The sequence below is a fragment of the Pagrus major genome, chromosome 8 (genome assembly GCF_040436345.1).
Source record: "Pagrus major chromosome 8, Pma_NU_1.0".
In the NCBI taxonomy this organism is placed as follows: Eukaryota; Metazoa; Chordata; class Actinopteri; order Spariformes; family Sparidae; genus Pagrus; species Pagrus major.
This window is the reverse complement of record NC_133222.1, coordinates 6,226,869-6,241,846: the sequence shown is the minus strand read 5'-3', so window position 1 is coordinate 6,241,846 and position 14,978 is coordinate 6,226,869. Positions and strand designations below refer to the sequence as shown.

Below are 14,978 nucleotides of genomic sequence, written 5' to 3'. Positions count from 1 at the left end.
GGCCGATGCAAGCTATGAGCTGATACTTAGTTATTTTTGCAATGCTGATATTTACAGAGCGCTCAAGATTTGAAGTGTAAAAACAACCTACACAGAATCTGAGTTATTCAACTTGCAAGAGTTTGTGTGAGTGTGTGTGTGTGTACACCCACTATCTGTTTCTCCCCGGGGTTTCCAGAGCTGAAGGTGGTAGCGAGGGTGGAAGAGCAGGGCTCGCTGTACCACGGCACGTTGCCCGACTGTGTGGTGCTGCTGATTGACAGGGTGTAAATGCTGTTTGTGTAGCCGTCACAATTACAGCTGTCCTGCTCGCGGCCACCGTTCCCAGAGGCCCACACGAAGATGGAGCCCAGTCTGCTGCGTCCCTGTGGTATAGAAACACATATACGCTATAATGGTTGTAAAATCACCACGCCGCCACGCACAGTATAGGTTAAGAGAAAGACTAATAGGAGCTGGTTGAAGGGTGAAAAATTGCCTTTGACAAAGGCGTTCGACTCACTGCTTAAACGCCTTGTCACTTCTGTGCTTTTGTTCAGAAACATTGGACCGCTTCAGGCACAACTCTTATTAATACATCATAATGTCAGCCGACTTATTGCGGCAGAACATCGGGTAACAAACAGAAGAAATGTAATTACAAAATCTACTCATGCTGAATACAATTTACGGGCCTGATGAATGTCAACATGATATCTGGCATTGAGATCGTATGCCACCCCAAAAAACACACACTTTATGAGACATTTAGTTGTGAAAGATAGATTTATGTCTCAGATTGAAATTTCACAAAAAAATTTAAGCAAAGTAACAAAGGGGGCTTTGTTAACCCAGGAACATCTCTGAGATTAGATTGTTCCTTTTCTTCCAAGACACATTAATGGTTTTTTATGCATTTGTCTCCAGCTGTTTTGACAACTGCAGCTCTTTATTTGCTGGAATATCCCAGGAATCGATGGACCGCCTTCAGCTTGTGAAAAACCACAGCTGCCAGGGACATCATAAGTTGTGCAACTTTTTTTTTAATTTATTTATTTATTTTTTTTTTACAATTTTGGCCTCCCTGCACTGGCCTTTCGAATTGATTTTTTTCAAGTTTCAATACTTATTTCTAAGGAAATGTTTGGTTTGCCCTCTTCCTACACTGATGACCTTTCTCTCTTTCAACACATAGCTGATAGCAGCCTGAGGTCGGCTGGCCAGTTGTTGTCGACTGTCCCTGAGGCTGGGCTGGAGACAGAGAAAAAGGGCATCTCCAGGCATGCAGCTCTGAAAAAGCCTGCGGCTGGAGAATGACCTCAGTGTCCTTCTGTTAAAGACTTGGAGACATATTTTTAAATGGGCCTAATTAGTTTAAGTTTTGCTGTCATGTGTAATTATGCCTTTCTTCTTTTAAATATATATATTTAGCAAGTTATCTTTCCTCTTTGTCAGACCATGTTATCTCTCTGTCTTTGATTTATTCTTCTGTGAAACATTTTTATTTTGTTTTATTTTTGAAAAGTCGTCACACAAACAAAGATCACTTATCAGAATTCGCTCAAATCTCACATTTCCATGTAGCACTAATCAGGCACTGTCATTCAAAAGTTAATTAAAAAAATCAAGTAAAATCTTTCATCAAAGTGTGAAAGTAGCAACACATACACTGTGACACTGAGAATGAAATTGAAAGATGAAGAATTTTCTTTTTCCACCTATTGTTTGAACCAAGTGGGCGGATAACAAATTCATTTTGGAGAACAAAAGGCGAAGCTCAGAAATACATATGATGAAGGAACATCCCACATATAGAGAGTGAGAACAACCCAACTGTTGATGGCAAGCAACAAATTAATAAGGTGAGAGAAAACAGATGTACACCATTTATTCTTCCACCCTCTTCCCTACCCACAGACACACCAAACTATAAACTAAACTTTAAACTAGAATTACATTCTTGTGGTTGTATGCCTCCAACAAGTTACAGTTTACATTCATGTCCATCCAGACTAATATATTATACGATATGTACTGATAAGATAAAAGTCAAATCAGGAGTCAGTCTCCCCACCTGTGCACAGGTGCTCTGAATCCCCTGTGATTAGTCATGAGGGAAAATCAGCCCAAACAAAGAAAAATAGCAAGTCAAACAATTGGACTGCTACAACACTTTGGAACGGTTGTTTTTGCATTTCCACTCTCAAAAGTTGTGGCTGGTACCAAAACAACTGTTCCGCACCGTCCTATTTTTTCGCCATCCTTCTGTTGAGGTACCTAGCACACTGCTCCGATACTGAAAGTAGTCCACTGATTGGTCAGTCAGAGTTCTCGCCCTCAGCGCTGTGAAGTAGGTATTTTACTTCCTGCTTTTTCAGCAGTATTCTGACTCGCTGCCTGCAGCCTTTTCTCAAGTTAAGCCAGTTTACTTGTTGTTATAAACAAGGAGTGAGTGGGCGGCAGAAAAGAGACGGGGAATGCGAGCAGAGCAGAGACTATAAAAGGTTATCAGTTTGTATATGCTGTCAGACGGGCAGTAATGTAGAGTACAGATCGTATCGTGTCAATGAATAAATGCAGCAGCTTATTAAGAGTTAAGACCAGTCCGCCCTGTTGTTTTCCAACTGCTGGAAGAATGAAAGCGGTAGCCCCAGGCAAGCCAGTAACATCCCCACCTACATTTCAGGGTATTGGCCTCAGTGGAAACCCACAGCAGATCTGGTGTTCTGGTACAGTTACCAGGGGTTACGAAGAGTACTATACCGAAAGTACTTCAGTGGAAACGCAGCTATAGAGAGCTTCATTACAGGATACAAAGACAATCACCTGAAGCTCAGTATCAGCAAAACCAATGAGCTTATGCTGGACTACCGCTGTATGTCTATTATTGTGTAAGTTCATTGAGAGAAATAAAAAACGGAGTCAAAGTCGTTTTACGTGTTCACATGCTTGGCCAGTAAAGCTGATTCTGATGGAAACACAAAGAACCTACAGATTCGAAAACGGGGATGCTTCACACACTTTCTTAACCTGGCAACACCGAAGAGCTAATCAATCAGCTAAGTTTCAAGGTGGGAACCCAAGAATAGTGTCCGAATTTAGTATCCGACCAATCTCCTCTTCGGTTTTCTGAGTTATGGCGTTGAATAATGGCCAGAAAAGTGTACCTGCAAACCATTATGATGTCACAGTAAAGTTTGGCCTTTCGGATGTAAAATGTCATCACTTCATCATTTTATCAAACTGGACGTTTCTGTGAAATTTCGTCATAAATACTAAAGAATATGAATTCTTTGTCTATGGCCAAAAACTGGTTTTGTGAGGTGACTTTGACCTTTGACCAACAGATTCAAATCAGTTCATCCTTGAGTCCAAGTGGGCATTTAAGCAGGAGTTGAAGAAATGTCCCGCAGGCCTTCCTGAGATATCGTGTTCATGAGAATCAGACAGACCTTTGACCACCAAAATCTGAACAGTTCATCCTACCTTGGGAATTCCCCCAACTACTGCACTTTTTAAATCAATACTGATAACTCTACTGTTTTCAAGGACTTTTTACTGTGTGTTTTAAACATTTTTATTTCTTCTTAATCTTTACATTTTCTTATCTTACTTTAAAAATGTATTTCTATACAGGTGACTTTTTTTTTTGCTCTTTTAAACTGTGTCATTTTAACTTTGTTTTAACCTCTCTGTACAGCACCTTAAATCTACATCCATGTATGAAACGTCCCTTATGAATAAAATTGCCTTGTCTTGAGTTCAAGTCGAGGTTTGTGCCAAATTTGAAGAAATTCCCTCAAGAAATTCCTGAGATATGACGTTCACGAAAATGAACGTGATGTGGACGGACAATCTGAAAACATGATGCCTGTGGCCTCAACTGTCGCTGGTGCGGAGGCTAAAAAAAAAAAAAAGTTGATGTCACAGAGTTTGATGGGAAATGCTGCAGGAATGTTTTGCTAATCCTGCTGTTAAATATTGTAATTGTCTATCTTGCCTGCTTGAGTCCGGCCTGTCTGTTAAAGAAACAAAAGCCCCTCCACATTATTGGTTCCAGTGTTTTGGCTTCACAGTCCTGACACAGATACAGGAATCTTTGCTTCATTATCACTGGTTGCAACACTGTTTTCTCTGGCACAAAGGAACCTCAATTTGACCTGAAAAGAGACTAGAGCATGTTTTGTTTTTTAAATTTTCTTTACGGATCCCCATCTCACACATGACCTCTGTTCAGAAGCTGGGTAAAAATATCCTTCTCCTGTTTGTGATGATGCTGTCTGAATCGCACTGTATTCCTAACACTAAGACTCTTGAAGCTCAAGCTAATACTCCTAAACCTTCCAGCCCAATTTATGACCTGATGCTGCCTTTGCTGCAGGTTACAGAGGCCAGACGATAACACTTCGGCGCCAGGGGTTATCTCACTGCCAGGAGAACACTCGCTGAACCAGAAAGGTCCTGTTGTGTTGCTGTCAGGCAATTTTTCCTCACTAACACACCGTGATATGTGGAGCATTTCGCATTTCGGGATGTGACATATGAGTCATTCTTTTCCAAAGAAAATTTGCAGTTTAATTCATTTATACGCTAATTACTGTGGTCTTTGAATCTGACTATTGTTCAGCACCAGTGGCTGCTGCTCCGTTTCTATTTTCTCTCATCTCACATTTATCATTTAGCTGCTGTGCCAACGTCTTTTGATGTAGCATGCTGACACAAAAGAGATGACGACATTAGCCTTAGAAAGTATGTCATACTGTTGAATGTCTTCTTTATTCAACCCTGAAGGACTAGCTGGAGGGTAACTGCCAAACTCACCTTGGGTTTGTCCTTTTCTACAGCACATCTCAATTCAATATTTAGAACGTTTCAGTATGATTGTAAAAGTGGAAAAATGTTCAAACCGAAGATTTCCAACAGCATTTTATTTTTCTGGCATGACAGAAATTCATCCATATGTAGCTTTAAAGGGATTGTTTAATTTTGTGGGAAATATGCTATCAAAATTCGACTTCTCTCAGAGAGAGGATTGATACCACTCTCATGTCTGGTATGGTAAATATGAAACTAGAGCCAGCAGCTGGTTTACTTACTGTAGCGTAACATAAAGACTGGCAACAGGGGAAATCAGCTAGTCTGCCTTCACCTAAAGTAATTTCCGCAGAAGCTCAGAAACTAAAATGCTATATTTTGATTGTTTGATCCATACAAAAAAATGAATAAACATAAGGGGTTATGTGTCAGACAATTCTGGGCTTGGACCAGTTGCTAGGCTACCATGTAAGACAAAAGGGAGTTACTGGTCGTTATCGATTTGTGTATGCCACAACCCTTACCTGAACCCTTTTTTGCCCTTACTCCAACTTTTTCTGCAATGCTTAATCTTAAAACCACTCATCCTATGCCCTCACCTGAACTGTAGAGGGCAACGGAATCACTAAAAGACAAACCGACTTCGACACTAGAATAGCAAAGAAACAGTCCGGCAGATAATGGCAACATTTAGTTTTACATATTGGTTTTGGTACGGATTAAACAAACAAGATTTAACGTATTAACTAGTGAGCTTTACAGGTGTTGGTCAGCTGATTTTGCTACCTTTTGGAAATAGTCAGGCTAGCTGTTTGTGCGAAGCTAAGTTTAACGTCTGCTGGCTTCAGCGTCATCTACATACAGATGTGAGAGTGGTACAGATCTTCGCCCATATTTCTTGGCAAGAGAAGGACAAATTTATGTCAAACCTTTTAAGAGCTGATGAGAGTTTGATAGTGATGCTTGAGGTAAAAAATGGGCTAGATATTAGTAAATTAAAAGTCCAAGCTTATGCTCTGACTGACCTTGGTGATTCCCTCGAGAAAAGCCTCTTTAGCCAGCTTGGCAGGGCCGTCCAGTGACTTGCCATCGTCCTCTGGGCCCCAGCTGGCGCTATAAATGTGGATGTGCTGAGAGTTGAGGCTGAGAGAGTGGGCCTCCACCACGTCTGTCACCTCCCCATCCAACATACGAACTCCTGTAAAAAAAATTAACACGCAAAGTGAGCAGATTAGGTTACCAAACTAGAAAAAAGTGTTGGAGAAAGTGTGACTGAGTGACAGGTGGAGAAGTGATAGCGAGCGTATGATTTCTGGCTTCAGACTGTGGAGAGGTGACAAAACCTGAGGGTACAAAAAAACACAGCATGAGGTGACAGGAAAAGAAAAACGTAGTCATAGTAAGACTCAAAGAAATCGGTCAGACTGCAAATTCCCATTTTACCTCCTGCCACAACCTTACCCACAACAAACAAAAACAGAAAAACAGGAGAAAACAAAAGGCTTCACAGGGAAATACAAAGACAGAGTTCCAGTTTTAATGAGCAAGCACACAAAGCGTCACCTGCAGATGCTGCTCCGACTGGTTCTACACCATTTTACTGTCACGTAAACATAAACCAAGCTGGCTATTAAACCAAGGGAAGGCTGCTTCCTGACCCGACTGTGCCCACAGGAAGGATAAGTAGACAAATCTAACAGACTGCAGAAGATAGAAAGCCACACATACACCCTCACACAGATACAGATGAGCAAGGGGCTTACAGGGCCTTCAACAGACGTGGCGTGTCCACAGGGGAGCACCAAATGTCACCTTTCATCATACCTGAACGCAACCCTGTCTGTGCCTTTGAAGTGAGCAGCCTCAGATCACTCATCCGAACATTAATGGCTGTAGAGAGGCGTGAAATAAACCGCCCTCAAATAAGGCCCATTACTGGAGAGAGGACCCCCGGACCTCACAGGCAACGCAACGACTGATGGTGTCCACATTAAGACTTCAATAATCCATTCTAGACAACCTGCCTGGCCCCGCAGCCACAAACGCATGCCAGTAGGGATGGAGCCAAAGCAGTAATTACTCTGTTGGCGTGGCGCGTTTCGCCGTAACACAAGTTTCAATACTGAGTGGCCTTAAAAAGAATAACTTCCCTGAGCTAAACATGGAACATAAAGCACAATGTTTGCTGGGTGATCACTATGCATGGGCTGTTTTGCAGCAGTAATGATAATAACTGTCGTAACCCTTCTAATCAACTTCCTGCTGCTTGGCTATTCCTTATTAAGTCACCGCTGTGCGAGTTCCCTGCAGCTCCAATGAGTCAGAGGGTTCAGGTAGGAAAGCAGCTATGACTGTGTGTGTGGGGGGGAAATCATGTATAGGAGGTGGAAGGAAACACCAAGTGAGCCAAGCAGGGTCAATTACAGGCTTTACACACTAATCAGTAATCATTGCTCAGTAAGGAATCCCCCTTTTGTGCGTCTCACACACACCATTGGTGTTTGGGAGCAAATCACAGATGTTTATAAACAATCCGCTGACCCTGGTGACGTGAACAGATTCACGGAGGAGTAATTTACGAGAACAGCCGATGCGCGGCTCCGTCTGGGGATGAATGGTAATGAAGAGTAAGGAGGAGAGTTATGAGTAACATCTGTGAACGGGACTGCTCAGGGCTGCATGGGCTCCGCTGAGTCTTGTTGGCTGCCGTCATGTCATTGACAGATTGTTTGGTGACAAAAGTTACTAAAAGCCTCCTTGGAATACTTCATCAAATGCAGAAAAAACATCCTTTCAGACTTAATTTGTGATCGCAGGTTTAATTTAATCAAACCTCTCTGAGTATCTTCTTTCTTAATGCATTTTTGGACATGCTGACAGCTTTATTACTTTTTAAACAAGAGCCTGACCTAAGAGTGTTATTCTGACCAGCTTTTAAGGCAGATGATTTACACAAGCGTGTGAAAAGAGGTCCATTGTATTGTGTCAGTTTTCTTGGCATTAACATAGAACTGAACACAAAGGACTCAATAAAACACTTAAAATGTACCTTGCTCTCTATCTAATTGGTAGAAGACAGACAGGAGTTTTAGTGCCAAGAAGTGCCAAATAAAGGTGGGCTGAGCTTTAATATGTGTTGGTTTGAATTCAAAAAGTCAGATTAAAATATGGGAGTCATGAGACAGACACTTTAATTTGTTTCATGAGCACTCATCAGTCCTAATGAGGCTGGGATCCATCTCATTTCCACAGACAAACACCTTGAAGAAAATGATCAAAAGCTGTTCTCAGTGGCAATAGGTCAAGGACAATCCACTGTGTGCTCTTTCCTATCACTGCAGCACACTTGCACTTGTGCATCCGAAGAATGGGGAATCAATCAGTCGGTAAAAGAGTCAATGGTCCGAAAAAAAAAACACATCACGGATGTCAGCTATTATCATAAAACGTGAAGTCGACTACAGCTCTGATTTTGATTCAGGTCTCAGACTTAATAGAGCCTCGCTGAAAGAAATCCAATTCTCTGTTAATTAATTTAAATGTGAATATTATGGTGCATATTATTTCTAATTAAAATAATACCAAACTCATTTTATTTCTAATTAAAACACTGTTCCCAATTAAAAAATCCCAGCGGGATGCTTCACTCACCTCCAATTTTAGCATTATAGGCCACACCTACACCACACACGCCGTTGTTGGCTGCGGCTGCAACTTCTCCTGCACACCGAGTTCCATGTCTGCGGAGAGAAAAAGAGTCGGAGACACAAACGTCACAAAGGAGAGAAAAGTTTCTCACATGAAGCTGGGGCATCAGATTTGTTACACCTAGAACTGAGCTCAGCTTTTAAACAATACTGTCGCTAAGTGTGGCTAAATATACACCACAGTCAAACAAAACTAAAAAAAGCTGATGGCCCTTTTACAAGTGCAAGAAAGCAAGACATGCCTTTGAAATTCAAGACTTACTTATAACGAGACAGAGAGCGGCGACCTTCATTGTGAACATGAAGTGCAATTATAATAAGATAAAATGCACAATAAGCAACAAGCACAGTCAGTTGTAAAAAGAAATATGTGGAGCATTAGAGAGCGTCGAGTGAAGTGAAACTGAATTGATTGAAATAGATTAAATGACAAAAATGTTAATCTTTAAAGAAATGAAATCACATTTTCTTAATCAGTCTTTCAAGCTGAGTGATGATGTCCTCCAATAACACGCTAGATTCTGCCAAAGTCTGAACAGTTTCACATAAGAGCTCTCCATATTTGTGTCTTTGTCTTATAGCTCTAGTTATATTGTGACTGTATACAGTTTGACAGTTAGAAAAAAAAGGTGATGATACATACTTCTGTGCACCAATCAGAGTTTAGTAACATTTGGATCAAAATCTAATGACAGTTGTGGGGTTTGTTCGCTTCTGCTGCCAGCACTGTCAATCAATCAAATCTGACCAAACACACCCACACAGTCACAGATTTTCTGAGTTTGAGTGTTAAATTCTCAATAAATCATAATAAAGGAGTTTTGTCATGAATGTTCCATGTTTCAGAGAAATACTCATAGTTAAACAGCGTTTCTCTAAAAACATTCTGCTGCTTGCGACGAATGTTCAATATAATAATACATATATGTCACTGCATGTGAAAAGTCTTGTCTTCCTTTTAACAGCTGCTTCAGAGGGCTCCCTTCTTTTCACCTCTACTCGTTTTTCTGAGAAAAAATATTGGAAATCATTTCTGTTCAGAAATCCTCTGTTGTACAGACTACAGGGATACAGGATACACGCTCTTCCAATCAAAAATAACTGAAGTGAAACCTGAGGACAAATACAAAGACCTGTCTAAAATCAACTTTACCTTGACACTCACCGGCCGCAGGCCATCCAAATGAGATATGAGATGTTATCGATGTACATGAATTATTCACCGAGTACCTCATTAATACGTTCAACCAGTCTTGAGTTTCAGAGAACAGACAGGTTCCCCACTGAGTGATGTCTGGATGTCAAATACACGAAGACTTCACTGTCTCCGACCCACAAAAAGTGCTTCATCAACTACAGATCCAGTCGTATAAAAGACGATGAAAAGTCTAAATTGAAACCGTTGCAGCTTCTGCATCACTCCAGGTAAATAAAGATCCAGTTGTGAACTGGATTACATTTGTTTCAATGCCTTCTGAACCGGTGTGATCCGACTGTGAATGAATAGAGAGGCATTTAACACAGGTCATTAAGATTGTCTTCTGATTACAGAGCAGAAATCTGATTAGGAGGTGTACAGTGTCACACCCGTTTGTGTGAATGTTATCGGAACAAAGCTAATTAGATCCAGAGTATTGTTTTGGAAACGCCAAAAATGACTTCCTGTTTGATCTCCCAACCTCCCTGGTGATGAGGCAGAGGACAAAGTCGTTTCACAGGGTCAGAGCACGGCTACGCCTCCAGCTGGGATCCTGATTAGACTCTGTGTAGCTCCATGATATATTAGCCACCTGCTAATTCTCACTCTAAAACGTTTTAGCAGAGGATCACTGCTGTCTTCTTCCTAATTCTTCTTCTCTTTCTCTCTCCCTTTTTACACAATCTCAGGATTCAAAGAATGAAACACAGAGCGAAAAAAAGGATGTTTTGGGAAAAAAAAGGAAGACAATCTTGCCGTTGAATCTAGCTTCCTGACAAATCATTTATTACATGACCCGGGCTGTCAACAACTACAAGCGTTAAAGTGATTTTTAAACAAGTAATCAACTGGCCTGACAAGGTGTTTTTGTCACTGACTGATATGCCCTTATACTAGGACCTTGGCACAACATATGGCAGGGTGCAATACATCACAAATGCAATTAAAATGTTGTCATTGCTATCAGGAGGCTAAACTACATTGTTTTACTGCTAACTAACTTTTTTCATAGCGTACAAATGGCAGCAGGCAATGAAGACTTGATGGCTCCCTCTAGAACAGTTTCTGTACTCGTGGGTTAAATTGAGACTTATTATGTGGGAGCCCATTTTTTTTTGTAGTGTCACAAAGCAGCAGCAGTTTTTATGAAATACTGCAGCTTCAAACATAATAATGGACTAACAAGAGTTAGAGAATCCTTTCAATTCACACACACAAATCAGTCCCTTTATCTGATCATTAAAGCGACATCTAGTCTATGAAAAAGCCCGAGGCGTAGTCTTGAGTCTCAGTTATTCAGATTCCAGATACCATAGGTCGAATCTAAAGAATCAAAAACACAGGACCTGATGTTAAAACAATCCCTCGTGCCAACAGGTGGTAAACAACTTGTTTTTGAGAGTGGTAGACGGTTGACAGGTGGGTGTTCTCAAGTGGGCACCCTCCATCTTAAATGTTTAGTTGATTAGCCGACTACATCTCTGGAGGGCTCAACGGTGAAATCGGGCATCCCAGAACCACCCCCCACTCTGTTTTCCTGATCTATTGATGTTAAGATGATGTTCTTAGAGCCCAGCAAAGATTTTTGTGCTTGAATCATAGGCACTGGCTGCTTATTCCACCTGCCTCTGAGACCGATTTAATGGTGTGCTGCAGAGCCACGCCATGGATTTCTAGGTCCTTTAGCAGTCCGATGGGAGAAGAAGCCACAAATCCTCTGCTTCCCACTTGTATCGGACAGACTTTGGTACTCCAGCCTTGCTGTTTTACGTCTGCTGCCAGCTCTGCATAGTGTAATTTCTTATGCTTGTAGGCCTCCTGATCCCACACGACAGTGAGCTACTCAAATGTGAATTACTCAAATACAGTACACCTTTGAGGTGCTTGTACTTTACTTGATTATTCAAATTTTAGGCAACTTTATACTCAAATACACTACATTTTGGAGGCTTAATTGTACTTTTTACCCCACTGCATTTTATATAATATATCCAATATATTGAAGCTGAATATTGGTAAAGCATCAGCCTCAGAAATCGAGTATTAATCTGGCTCTACTGCATTTATCTGACAGCTATAGTTACTAGTTACTTTGTATATTCAGATGATTATGACAAAATATAAATAAACTAGTATTATTATAGATGAAGCTGCCCCGCTGTATATAAATACATTGGAATCAGAGCCAACTTTGCCAGCTGCAACATTAAAGTGACATATACATGCATCAGTATTTATAATCCAGTGATACATTATCCTGAAATGGGTCATTCTGCATATTGAGTACATACATATTTTACTTGACTAAGATTTTGAATGCAGGACTTTTACTTGTAGTATTCTACACTGTGTTATTGCTTCTTTTACTTAAGTAAAATACCTGAGTATGTCTTTGATACTCAGTAGCATAGTATACTAAGTGTTGAGCACACCTTTTAGTGAGTATGTATTGTTTAATCAGCGCGGAGGAACAGACTGGCCCACTTATTACATTTTAGGCCACCATTGCGCTCCTGACTGTGTCTGAGAGAATGGCTCTACAAGCTCGTCCACACATATCAATCACGTTATTATGTGGCGAAACACAGCAGAGTGGGTGCTGAATGGTAACTGTCAGTCGTTTCAAGCGGAAAAACAAACATAGCTGTAGGACCCCTAGCCTTTCTGCGAGTGACTGGCATCTAACTCATATTCTTACCCTCATTACCAGTGCTGCTCAGGAAACAATTTCACCTACTGCATTTTTATATTTTAATGTACCTGATTAAAACATAAAAACAAGCACTGATGAACTCTATTTGAAGACTTACAAGACACTAAGTGCTTCTTCTGTAATTTAGTGTAGCAGAGGGTCAATGCTGCGCACCAGCCTCTGTTTTAATGTATTGGGATCCAGTGCTTGCACTTGTTTGCTTTAGTTTGAAGTCTAGCTACATTTTAAAACAATTTATATGACTAATTTTCTCATCCAGAGCTGTTAATTTCCTTGCAGTGGAACACTACTGAGCAAACACAGAGGAAACCCTAATTCATGATGTGAACATATTCCTTCAGTCTCCTTTAATACTCAGGCCAGAGAGCTTGCAACCATCCGCACAGGCCAAAAACACATATAGTCAGCACCAGGGCCAGCCAGATGGCTTGGAACAAAGAAATGCATGCTTGCACTATGTATAGAAATTTGCAGTTGAATTGCACAGGAAATCGCAGCGTTAACTGTCAATGACTTTAGTTTAAAAACAAACAAATAAAAGAGAAGCTTGCCTCACAGCTATGCCTTTTGGAACAAACATGCTTTGAATTTGTGGCTGGAAAAATAAACTGAACTCTCTTATTTGTTTCTTTCTGATTAGCGATGCTGTGACTCAAAACAAAAATCACAACTTAACCTGAAAAAAAATAGTTGCCTTGTTTTTGAAACACAAATGAAAGTCCATGACTATTAATACTACGCCTTTGGCTGCAACTATCTGCTCGCACAGTTATTGTTTTGTGCACAGCATCGTAAAACAGGCTTTTGTGCTCCAGACAGCACATATCCTCAGACCAAGGAGCCGTGGCCACAGATGCGATGCCAGGCAGAGGATTCAGCCAGGATGGGCAGAGGGAGCATGAAGCCAGATGCCTGGGAAGACATTTATAGAGGCCATACACACCAAGATGCAGCTGTTTTGAATACTATCTGCATGTGCACATGCATGTGTGTGTGAATGTCTGAGTGGCCTGGACTGAATTTCGCTAAAACAGCCAGACAGCTTAATATATCCAGGGAGGCTAGGATGTGCCAGAGCGGACAAAAGGGTTTGAGATGAAGCCACACATTTATCTGTCAAATGTCCATGAAATTAAATGATTTCCGAGACACTTTACTGAATGCCTCCATTCCACATCCATTTAAAATAGATTGGAAGAGGTGTCACACACAGCGACTCGCAGGGTCAGGCCTAAGTGTGTTGTTTGAAAAGTTGAAAGTTTATAAGACAGACGTCGCAAAACAGCGGGCTTTAAAAATAGTGTGGCTTCATGTCGGAGCCAGACAATGACAGTAAATAAATCATTAGTGTGAGCAGGAGGATGGCAAAAGCTAAATGCAGACGAGCCGTGGAGAAAAGACCCAACAAAGCGTATGCAAAGCTTAGATAAAAGGCTGCTGAACTGGAGCTGCTCTATTCATGCAGTCAATGTGACCTCTCTTATCTTATCAGAAGAAGCAAAGGGACGAGTGAGGTAATGCTTTTATCTCGCCTCCTCAGGACAAGGCACCGTGTTTGGTCAAGTCGCTGCCCTGCCATTCATTCACTGGAGAACGTAGACATGTCACCCCCATAATCTCGCTGGACATTAAGCAATGTTACCACAAACCATCCACACTCATCACACTGTGCAGTGCAGTCTGACACACACAGAGCATTTATATACCCTATACCATATCATCTTATTGTAGGTGACTCTTTTTTGTTGTCTAATCTTAAAGTCAGTTGACTCTTAACCGTACTAATTACATCTTACATCTTACATCTAGAATAGGCAACGGTAACTATGCAATAAAAAAAAAATCACTGCATATTTTGACTGGAAGGATTTATTTATCTGGCTTTTGAGTTTTTTATTACTTTTATGACCAGTTTTCATGTCTTCCTGTCACCATGGCAGCACTAGACAGACGCATTGTATTTGGCCAGGCTGTGTCGTGGTTTAATTACACTCTTCACACTTCTCGCTGTGTTTACATTCTTTCATTTACTTTGTGATGGCAGCAGGGTTCGCCTCGTCTAATTAGTGAATATAAGACGAATTCCCAGCAGTCTTAGTGATTACATTCTTTCATTCACTGTGACAAGAAGCTGTCTTTCTGAAAAGGAGCTAATAACTCTCCTTTCTCTTTATATTACACAATCTCTACTGTTATTGGAAACTTGTCTCCACATAGTGTCTTTGTAGCCCTGGCATGTAGTAACGTTTCTGAGGAGCTCTCAGTGTAGCTACATACAAAACGTAAATCTATCCACTGTAAAGGCGTTTTCCAGAAATGTAGTATTGCTCATTAATAAAGTTAAGAGACTCACAAGAGTAAGGTAACACAAAATAATACTCAATATCACACAGCTAAGGCAGACATATCCTGACTAAGTGAGACTGGGTCACATGCCAAAAATGCTGGATTACTACATTTCCCATAATGCAATTGCACTGTACAGATTGTAAAGCCCACTGAGGCAATGTGATTGTGATTTTGGGCTATATAATATCAATACAGACTCTCCCCACCTCATAAATGC

General features: G+C 40.9%; 1 protein-coding gene across 1 annotated transcript in view; it reads right to left on the bottom strand.

The window, feature by feature from the left end:
* Window positions 1-14,978, bottom strand: part of furinb (furin (paired basic amino acid cleaving enzyme) b) — an 87,810-nt gene that overhangs the window by 10,801 nt on the left and 62,031 nt on the right. Inside the window, exons 7-9 of the mRNA XM_073472872.1 lie at window positions 8,446-8,534; window positions 5,820-5,992; window positions 153-365 (exon numbers count right to left, since the gene is read on the bottom strand). Coding sequence (XP_073328973.1) covers window positions 153-365; window positions 5,820-5,992; window positions 8,446-8,534 — 475 coding nt within the window. The remainder of the gene's footprint in view (window positions 1-152; window positions 366-5,819; window positions 5,993-8,445; window positions 8,535-14,978) is intronic.